This window comes from Notothenia rossii, assembly GCF_949606895.1.
Source record: "Notothenia rossii genome assembly, chromosome: 9".
Taxonomy (NCBI): domain Eukaryota; kingdom Metazoa; phylum Chordata; class Actinopteri; order Perciformes; family Nototheniidae; genus Notothenia; species Notothenia rossii.
The window spans coordinates 13,368,591-13,378,539 of record NC_136907.1 but is presented as its reverse complement, the minus strand read 5'-3'; the positions used below and the strand labels follow the sequence as shown (position 1 = coordinate 13,378,539).

At 40.2% G+C, this 9,949-nt stretch overlaps 3 protein-coding genes across 4 annotated transcripts in view; 1 reads left to right on the top strand and 2 right to left on the bottom strand.

Annotated features, from left to right (window-relative positions):
- The window catches only part of LOC307018817 (uncharacterized protein), a 2,005-nt gene extending 974 nt beyond the window's left edge, over positions 1-1,031 (bottom strand). Inside the window, exons 1-2 of the mRNA XM_079649258.1 lie at positions 903-1,031; positions 1-555 (exon numbers count right to left, since the gene is read on the bottom strand). The exon at positions 1-555 is cut by the window's left edge and continues 162 nt beyond it. Of these exons, the coding sequence (XP_079505384.1) occupies positions 1-555; positions 903-932 (585 nt within the window). The 5' untranslated portion in view covers positions 933-1,031. The remainder of the gene's footprint in view (positions 556-902) is intronic.
- A 766-nt stretch (positions 1,032-1,797) lies between these two features.
- On the bottom strand, positions 1,798-6,962 carry htatsf1 (HIV-1 Tat specific factor 1). 2 transcript variants are annotated; one of them, XM_079650671.1, is made up of 10 exons: positions 6,823-6,962; positions 5,545-5,709; positions 4,878-5,100; positions 4,668-4,715; positions 4,420-4,574; positions 3,696-3,859; positions 3,496-3,592; positions 3,179-3,268; positions 2,935-3,072; positions 1,798-2,284 (listed from the first exon to the last, which is right to left on the bottom strand). In XM_079650671.1, the coding sequence occupies exons 2-10, from the start codon at positions 5,707-5,709 to the stop codon at positions 1,946-1,948; spliced, it is 1,419 nt and encodes a 472-aa protein (XP_079506797.1). In that variant the 5' UTR covers positions 6,823-6,962; the 3' UTR covers positions 1,798-1,945. The 2 variants fall into 2 exon arrangements, with proteins under 2 accessions (XP_079506797.1, XP_079506796.1); XM_079650670.1 differs by lacking the exon at positions 6,823-6,962 and adding an exon at positions 6,557-6,751.
- Positions 6,839-9,949, top strand: bod1 (biorientation of chromosomes in cell division 1). Its single transcript, XM_079650672.1, has 3 exons — positions 6,839-7,129; positions 8,474-8,598; positions 9,067-9,949. The coding sequence occupies exons 1-3, from the start codon at positions 6,992-6,994 to the stop codon at positions 9,278-9,280; spliced, it is 477 nt and encodes a 158-aa protein (XP_079506798.1). The 5' UTR covers positions 6,839-6,991; the 3' UTR covers positions 9,281-9,949.

Below are 9,949 nucleotides of genomic sequence, written 5' to 3'. Positions count from 1 at the left end.
GATCTGACCCTCGAGGACTTTGTGTTGTGTCTGCCACTCTGTCTCTCTCTGGCGGGTCTCCTCCAGATGTTCCTCTTCCAGTGCCATCACGCCCTTTCTGTCACTGGTGATGGCCTCCTCCTTCTCCTGGATGATCCTGCTCCTCTTCCTCTCAGAGTCCTGCTGCAGATTCTCCGGACTGGCAGCTTCTTCATTCTCTGTGACAAGCCCCCTGCTTTCTCTCACTTTCTTTAACTCCATCACAGCTTTGTCAAAGGAGGGTTTCATCTCATTGAGCTGATGGTGCTGTTCCTTCCAGGCTTTTGTTGCCTTGTCAGTCTCCGTTTTATAGAATCGAAGACTTTCCTTCACTGAGTGGATGTACCTTCTGGCTATAAACAGAGTTGAAACTAAATGTTCCTTTTCATCCAGCAGCATAATCTTTTCTAGCTCCCAGCTGGCTCTCTGCTCCTTTAAAGCAGCATTTTCTGCTGCCAGCTCTGCTTTTGCTGCCTTGAATCCCAGAAGGACTTTTCTCAGAGCCTGCAGCGTTACGCTGAGAGCACATGTGGAGAACTGAAAGACACAAATATTCATGTGTCAGAAAAGTGAATGAAGTGTAGCCATTTGTATCTTCTGTAAAAGAGCCCTTTATTTCATCCAGCAAAATAACATTACCATTATTATTTGCTTTAGCCAAAACATTGACATTCTCAATGTACTATATAGTCAGAAAATTGTTTCTAAATTTCACCAAAATACAGTCATTTATTAGCAATGGGATAATTATCAACAATAAACTGAACATTATTTACAACACAAAACGATGTAATCTGTCAACTTAAAACATTATAAGACTGTACATATGGATGTATTTGTCAACTACAAATCAAAGGAAATTAAAGAAAACTAGAAAATCTTACCTCATCTTCTGAGCTGTCGTTTCTCTCCATCTCTGCTGACCACAGACAGTACAGAGCTATTGGACTTGTATAGTATTTTCTTGTAGTTCTGGGGTACTTTCCATGGATTCAGTCGTTTTTCTGAGATTTCTTTCAGTTGAAAGTCAGTTTGTAACTCACTGGAGGTTTTAATTCAACACAACATGTTTGTCGTCATAACAACAAGCTGCATTTTGAGTAGGGTTTAGAATGTAATGATGTCATGAGGCCTCAAAATGTTGGAAATTCAAAACAAAACTTTATTTAGAACATTAATGGTCTTATTTACAAGAAGCATCTATAGAGATTATGTATTTGTATTCCGTTTGAGTTTATGACCCATGCTCTGCGACGATCTGTAACAAAGCAACATATTCATATATAAAAAGGTTTGCTTTATGATTGAAACTAGGAATATAAATGTTGGGAAATTATCTAATTGAGATTTATTTGACTAATTTGACTTATTTGAATTCAATAATACATTCAAATGATCATGGTGAGCTTTTTTTTTTGCAACAATAAGTACCAAAAAAAAAGAATATTCTGAAGTCTGTAGAACACAATTAGTCTCGGCAGCATGTTTTATACATTACATATAATGCGTCATTATTGTGACTGTTTAGCCCTTATTTAAAAGCGGTCCCTTATGCTTATTTTTCTAACACTAATATATTCCATTCAATTAATAACAAACCAGAGCAAACGTAGGCATTTGAAATGAAGTGTAATTACTGAAGTGAGCTGAACCCAAATCCAACATAACTTCAGTCATTGATAATTTAGGATTATCAGAAACACACTTAAACTGTAGACACACTGAAATCCAGGGAAAGCTGTTCAGGTCTATTTACAATGTAAATCAAAATGAGGAAAATAGGGAGGACAGAATCATCATTTTATTTTTTCAACATTACAAAACAGCTCCAGCTCGCCTGCTCACCACGGAGGTGTGCCACAGTTCTCATTAAATCAGGACTGTCCTAATTGGTTGCCATTGGGAACCAAAATGTTTACGTAGATATCTAGGCTTCTTCATCGTCACTTCCTGCCATGCTGCTGTCTGTAGATCCTGCTTCTTCTTCCTGTTTCGGTGGCTGTGGTTCTGTTTTTGGTTGCTGTTCAGGCTCTGTGGTGCTGGACGGTTCTGTGGGTTCTGTCGTGGTGGTGGTGGTGGTGGTGGTGGAGGTGGAGGTGTTGGGGGTGTTGGTGTCGGTGTTGGGGGTGTTGGTGTCGGTGTTGGGGGTGGAGGTGTCGCCCTCTGCTGGCTTGGCCGTGTCGTTCTGCTGGCCCTGAGTGCCTCCCTCCAGGAAAGTGGACCAACCCTTTAGTCGCTCCTCTCGCTCACGGGTCGTCTCTTCCACCTGCACAATAAGAATTAGCATGAATGATGCAAATTCAATATCGCAAAAACTAAAATATCAAGTGACTGGTTCAGAAGAGAGATTACAGGCCAGTGGAAAGAACCTTAATACGGCTCCTGATAGACATTAATCCTACACAACCAGTCAAAGTTGGGTCAACCATTGTTCCATTTTTACATTACTTGCTGAGAAATCACACAAAACACCAGTGGGATTTTTGTGTACAATTTATTTTTGAGATTGGCAAGGTTCTGAGAAATATGTATGTATATATTTTCTAGAACTACTCCTTGTCATTCCAGAAGTCACTGAGAAAAATGGGAAAACTAAAATGTTGTTGTTGTTTAAGTGTTTATTTGAGCATGCGCAACAAATGTACCTTTTGTCTTTGTGCGTTAACAATATTGCAATCAGTTTATACAACTTTTTCTTAAATATACAAACTCTATAGTAGAGTTACCCTTAACTCTAAATGTTCCTTGTCGTTTTGGGCTAAATCTGAAGTATTCAACTGATTCAGTATTGCACTTCCATAAAATTAGAAGGTTAATAAGAAAATAGACGCATAGTAAACAATATCCTACATTTGATTTAATAGTATGAGTGAATGAGCTTGCTCACTGTTTGTTTGTATACAACATTTGGTTCACCTGATAGTCTGTCGTTCCATCCCAAAGCAAAGCGACCAGCTGCCTCCCTCCGAACCAGCGCCCGTTGAACGACTCGATGCAGGCGTCGGCTTGTTCGGGTTCCTTATATGCAACGGATGCCACGCCGTCTGGGTGTCTCTGCATCACAAACACAACCATGCACCAGCTCCTTATGATGCCACTAACATCACATTCAAACCATCCTTTCTACCTTGACCAAAACAGCACAAATTAATTAACTCACATCGAAGAGGATGACTTTCTTGACCTCCCCAAACTTCTCACACTCTGACCGCAGATCCTCACGATACTCATTCAACTCCATCGGATCCTCCTACAAAGACCACAACAGAGACCACGGAGATGAATACCCTGAATGGACAGTGTGTGTGTGTGTGTGTGTGTGTGTGTGTGTGTGTGTGTGTGTGTGTGTGTGTGTGTGTGTGTGTGTGTGTGTGTGTGTGTGTGTGTGTGTGTGTGTGTGTGTGTGTGTGTGTGTGTGTGTGTGTGTGTGTGTGTGTGTGTGTGTGTGTGTGTGTGTGTGTGTCTTTGTCTCCTTACCTCAAAGTCACTGGGGTGGAACATGTTCCTAATTATGACCACTTTTTCATGCCTCTTCCTCACTTCTCCGTGCCTCTCTGGCCTCCAGTCCAGCTGTCTGCAAAAACAAAGACACAGACAGATTAACACTCTGTACCTTGTCTTCTCTAAATCCACTTCAGGAGGTTAAAATAAAAAAAGAATAAGGAAGAAGAGTTTACTTCTGTTGCGCCTGCATCTTCTTCCTATACTCTTTGTTTTTCTTCTTCTTCTTGCTGACGTCATATTGGCCCTTTAGCTCAAAGTGTGCTGCCTCCACGTGCAGTCTGTAACCTCTGACCTCTGACTCGTCAATCAGACGCAATGCCAATGCCACCGACTCCTTCTGCAGAGAATCACAAAAACACACAATACTGTCACTTCACTGGAGTGTAATGCAATACTAACTAATAATTGAACCCTGCACTGTGACATTCAAAGCTTAAATTAAAGGTGGGGTAGGTAAGTTTGAGAAACCGGCTCGAGATACACCTTTTGTTATATTCCATGGAATGCTCTCAACATCCCGATAGCAATGAATATCTGAAGTGCTTTGACAAAGAATCCATTAAATAAATGTCATCTGTGGAAGCCGTAGAACTGTAAAAAGCACGACCAATCATTTTAGCCGGCCCGGCTAAAATAACTGGATGGCCTACCTGCCTGTCAGACTTCCATCTGTGCACAAACTTATCTCGTGCCCTCATTGGTCATGTGCGCGTTCGTGTGTGTTGGAGGAGGGGCTCTGTAAGGAAGTGGCAGATTTTTTCCGGCTGTGTATTTTCAACTTGTAGCGCACTTGAGCTGGTTTCTCCAAAATGACCTACCCCACCTTTAAGTAGTGTATCGACATGGGTGTGTGGAACCTATGAATTAAGCTTTAGGCAAGCAGATGGACAGACAAACCTTGAGATAGCAGCAGAGGCCATCTCCCTTCAGATTTCCCTCTTTGTCCTTGTAGAGTTTCACCTTGTACTCTTCAGTGATGGGGTCCCTCATAACAATGCCGCACTTGGACATCATTTCAACAAACTCCTCATTGCTGACGTCAAGAGGCAGGCCTGAGGAGCAACGCATGAGGAGAAAAATCAGAGAGACAGTGAGATAGAATTAACAGTCAGGGACTCAGCTGTCTCATTGTTAAACACACCAACCTGATACGTAGACATTAGTGTTTTTAGTGTCCTCGATATCGAACCATCCTACAAGCACAGAAAAGGGAAAAAACATTTATCATTATTTAGAATTGACATACGACATACACCAATGACTTGAGCTCTCCCTGGCTATGTACAATTCATTGATCCCCATTTGTGTGCTAGTTGCTGCCCTGGTTTTCTTTCTTCTTGTTGATGTCACTTTACCTTGTTCTGCTTTCCTTTTCTCCGCTTTCTGTTTGGCTTCTTTAGACTCCTCGTCTGGGTCCTGGTCCTCGGTAGCATCTGCTGGTTTCTTCTTTCCTGATGACTTGCTGTCTGTTTCTGGGGCTGCAGTGTTGGAGCTGCTCACTGCAATGTTGGCATCTGGAACTCCATCTTCATTGAAGCCATAGTTTGCCTGGTAGGCTGCAATGAAGTCCTCGGTTATCTAGAGAAAAGAAGCAAACCTTGTCAACTTCAACATGGAAACTGTCCCTAGGTAATACATTAAAGGATCTGCAAAAAGAAGTGACATTTACATGTAATGCTTCCTCTTGTGTGGTGGTTACCACAGATTAAGTGTATTGCCAACCGTGGACAGTGGCAAGTACAGGATGGTATGAAGGGAGCTTTAATATTTAGACTCAACATTTGTGTTGCCAGTCAGAGTATCACAGTATATGTGACATGTCAGCCAAACTTGCAAACAACGGGTGTAACCCATAATCAATGTGGTCAAAATAATACATTTAAATTCAGCATCATATATGACACAGACTTCTGCAAATAAAAATAGTACAAATTAAAGATCTGAAGCTCAGGGACTGAGAACCTGCAAGGAACTAATATGATGTGTGAAAACAAAAACTGGGAGATAAAGAAAAGTTCATACTTTAGGGAACCAAGCTTTCTTTTCTGGGTCCCAGTCGTACACAGTCCCATCCTCTGGGTCAGTGTAGGTGTTGGCGTCAGAGCCATCTGCATTTCTACGGTCATACATTTCCTGCATCCGCAGCTGCTCCGTAAAGTCTTTGTTGGGAGTTGATGGCTCAGTCATCTGCAACAAAAATGTGAAATTATCCAGATCAACAAGCCATTATATTTCAGCATTAATACCAATTATGCCCCCAATGTGGCAACAGTTAAGTAATGTTGATTTAAAAGAAAAAATAAATACTATGTATGGTTTAACATTAACATTAATATGCAAAAGGCCAAAGGCCAAAGCAGCATAGTAAACGCATGTGTGCCACAATCCTGGACCAGTGCTGTAAAATAATCAATAAATGACTGAACTTATTCTATGACATATTTCAACAGCTTGATTCCACAATGCCCACAACAACAAATATGTTGTACACAACAGATAATATGTTGCTACTTGCACTGTCACAGCCTAGTCAGTCATTCGCTTATATTCATTGCACTGATTATTGAGAACTGACAGCTTGAAACGGTGTCAGCAAGCTATTTAACACATGTTAGGAGATCTTGGCCTTGGTTAAAAGGCTGTTAAGATTCAATTCACATCTGGATAATCTATTTGTGAAAATGTTTTAACATCTTTATTCAAGATTCAAAGGCTTTATCGTAATATGCACAGTAGCAACAGTGTAGTTATGGCAATGAAATGTTTAAGTCCCACGCTCCAGCAATGCAACATAATATATGACATAAAACAAAACAAAATCAAATTACAACAATTAAATACTGTACAGTGGTAGTAATTCATGTATGAGATGGAAACAGAACAATGCTATGGAGTTATGAGGGCACTTAACAGAGCCCATGGTTATCATAATTACATTTAAAAAATGTAAATGAAAAAAACGTGTTCTTCTGCTTCTGAAGTAACGTAAGAATGTAGTTGATGTTAGCAAACATAGCTAGTTAGCTTTCGTTACCTTTTACAACAATAGTCCAGGCGATCTAAAAAGCTGGTAGGTGTGACGGTTAACAAAACAGACTCTCGCCGTGTATATACTCAAATATAAAACACACTCGGTCTGTGGGTTTGATTTTTAATTCAAGATTAATGTTAATCGCTCCGCGCTAACTAACGTTCACCCTGCACCACTCGGGATTCAATGAAGTACTTCCGATGTCAATGTTCCAATGCACATGCGTGCCAACTGGGAAAGAAGCGCTCGATTTGCAAAACAGCATTTACCTTTTCACCGTAGCAACCGCCCCGCTCAATAGAAAGTGTACATCCAACGCGCGATCACTCCGCCTGCCGCACGTCTTGTAAGGAAAACAAGCGCCACTGGCACAACTGGCTAGATTTCAAGTTAGCAGGTAAGCTAAGTAAATTAGCAGTTATACTTCTTCTGTTTGTCATGGCGGAGGGAAGCTCTAACGCAGCCAACCTGCCTCCCGGAGACCCACAGCTTATTAATATGATTGTGGAGCATCTGAAAAACCGGGGGCTTTTTGATGAGTTCCGTCGCGACTGTCTCGCCGACGTTGATACAAAGGTAACTCACCAGCTAACAGTGCTATAATGACCAACATTACTTCAGACGTAAAGCTATTTGTAGCTTGTATTGCTCAATAGTGTTATTACATTGAATGTGTATGAAGCTATATTTAGTATGTGATTGACTCGCTGCAAGAGTTCTTATGAAAGTTCAGTTATAGTTACGAGAATAAAGTCGTAATGTTACGAGAATAAAGTCATAATTACGAAATTAAAGTCGTAGTTTCATAAGTGACTTGAGAAGGAGACAGCAGCGTCCTGCAATAAAATTAGGAATGTGGAGCATCTTGCGAAGCCGTACTTTAGTTTAGGTTTCTCAAATAACAAAATACTTAATCTTTTGGCACATCAGCATCAGATTATCATAAGTATTAGAACTTTGAAAAGGTTGTGCAAGAAACTATGTCTATTATTTCAAAGAAAGAATCAAACGGACTTGGAGGAGATTGTCTCCTTTCTGCAGGAGGAAATTGCTGGTTCTGGCCGACTACAAGGCTATCGTTGGTTATATCGACGAGCTGTTCAAAGGTGATTTGTTGTTTCACAAGAAACGATGAGACTTGTAATCAAGGCTTTGGATCCAGAAGGAGTCGAACGATAGCCTTGTAGTGGAATCGCTTACACATCTTCCGGCGAAGACTAAAAACTCATCTCTTTCGACTCCACTTCGAGCGATAGAATTACTAACAAAGAATTGCTAATAAAGCACTTGTATACTAATAAAGGACTGGCTTATCTAAAGCCAGTTGAGTAGCACTTGAAGTGTTTTAGCTCTATGAAACCTGATGTACTTTAATGATCCTGTTTCCTTCAAGTTTGTATTTCCTCCTGCAGAAAGGAGACAATCTCCTCCAAGTCCGCTTCTCAAGTCACTTATGAAACTAGGACTTTAATCTCGTAATCATTAGCCTACTTTATTCTCGTAACATTAGGACTTTATTCTCGTAATTATGGACTTTATTCTCGTAATGTTACGACTTTATTCTCGTAACTATAACTTTATTCTCGTAATCATTAGCCTACTTTATTCTCGTAATATTACGACTTTATTCTCGTAATTATGGACTTTATTCTCGTAATGTTACGACTTTATTCTCGTAACTATAACTTTATTCTCGTATTATTACGACTTTATTCTCGAAACCTCTCTGTTTTTTTTTTCTAAGTTCGGCCCTAATACTCAGTCGTAAATAATGCCTGCAGAAATAGAAAAGTAGCTTACATTGTGTATATTGTATTTTATGTTTATGTCAAATTTAAATGTTACATCTGACTATTGTCCACTGGACAGAACAGGCGTGTGTTTAATGACCCAGTTTAAATCATTGCCTTTTTCTTCCAGCCTGCCTATCAGAACCTGCGGCAGAAAGTGGACAACTATGTCACTTCAAACCTGAGCACACAGGACTGGAACCCGTCCATCAACAAGAACCAGATGAGGAACGGACTGAGACAGAGTGTTGTTCAGTGAGTGTTACTTTCACTTACTACTTGCCCTCTGTACACTGTAAAGGAATAACAATGTGCATTGTACAGCTACAAATTTGAATGTTTGTGATTAACCGATGGTTAAAGAGTTCATTGTGTAGGGAATAGGATTACAAAACTCTGTGGATAAGCTTTAAAGAGATGATTTTATGAGGCATTGCTCTAGTAAACTACCCAGCAGTTTGTTAACCATAAACATCTACAGCAGTAAAATACAAATGAATGCAGCAGTAATATTAATCAAAAACCTAACTCATTCTGTTCTGAAGCATGCTTTCTGAAGTCCTTGTACAACTGTAGTCGCAGGATAGCTAGATTAAACTGTTATTAACGTTGTGACTATACCTAGCCAACTTTTCATGAGCAGCTTCAAAATCAAATGTCTTTTAGTAATTGTTATGAAATGACTGTTTCTTTAACAACTATCTTGTGTTTATTTTCTTCTAGGTCTGGTATGCTGGAGTCTGGAGTGGACAGGATCATCACTCAGGTCGTGGACCCCAAGATGAACCACACTTTCCGGCCGCACATAGAAACTGCCATTCATGATTTCTTGTCAGGGGACAGGAGGGAGGAGAACGCTTTGAGTTGTAACTCTGCTCCGTCTGAACAGACAGAACTACAGGAGGCCCCGCTTGCCTCTGGCCCCAAAACCCCCTGAGGGTCCATTTAAGAAAAATGAAGTACTCTGTAAGGTCAAGAACAAGTTCAGTTAAGAAATCTATTTTTCATCTTTGCTTCAGATGTGTGTTAGCCTTTTGAAAGGTGTAGCATCAGACATAAGGAGGATGAAGAAGACCAACAGGGGATTGTTTTTTTGCAACGGACTGGAGTCAGGAGTGTTTATGCATTCAAAATGTTCAGCATGTGATGTTGTGACATGTCCTGTCAGTGCTGCACAAGGCTACTGCTGAAGGAGTCGGAAAAAACGTAATGCACTCTAACTGTACCGAAGGGCTTTGTGCATAAGAAGAAAAAAGGGAAAAGCCTGGATAATAATTTCTTTATGTGCCAATCACATTTTTACTTAAGTAGGTTGAAGACAGATGTCTTACTCACCCAGTTTGTGTGTGTACAGACATGTTCCTTAGATAACATGTTGACTTGTTTAACTGAAATGATTCAGATGATGAGTGAAGTTGATGGGCTGGTTTCAGTCAGGAGGAAGAAGATCCAGTAGTTTCATTCTAAGTCAAATTGAATTATTGAAAAACATTGAAGCAAATATTTTTTGATCAGTATCTAGAGTTGTTTCTTTTTAGTGCATGTATTTAGTATGTAGCATTGTTTGTGCATCCTATGTGATTTACTAAACACAGGTGAAATCATA

Coding starts and splice junctions, on each gene's coding strand:
- bod1 (XM_079650672.1), top strand. CDS start 6,992: ATGGCGGAGGGAAGCTCTAACGCAGCCAACCTGCCTCCCGGAGACCCA. Junction 7,130..8,473: donor TCGCCGACGTTGATACAAAG/GTAACTCACCAG, acceptor TTTTTCTTCCAG/CCTGCCTATCAGAACCTGCG. Junction 8,599..9,066: donor CTGAGACAGAGTGTTGTTCA/GTGAGTGTTACT, acceptor ATTTTCTTCTAG/GTCTGGTATGCTGGAGTCTG.
- htatsf1 (XM_079650671.1), bottom strand. CDS start 5,709: ATGACTGAGCCATCAACTCCCAACAAAGACTTTACGGAGCAGCTGCGG. Junction 3,593..3,695: donor AAGATGCAGGCGCAACAGAA/GTAAACTCTTCT, acceptor TTGTTTTTGCAG/ACAGCTGGACTGGAGGCCAG. Junction 3,073..3,178: donor AGAAAGTCATCCTCTTCGAT/GTGAGTTAATTA, acceptor TTTGTGATGCAG/AGACACCCAGACGGCGTGGC.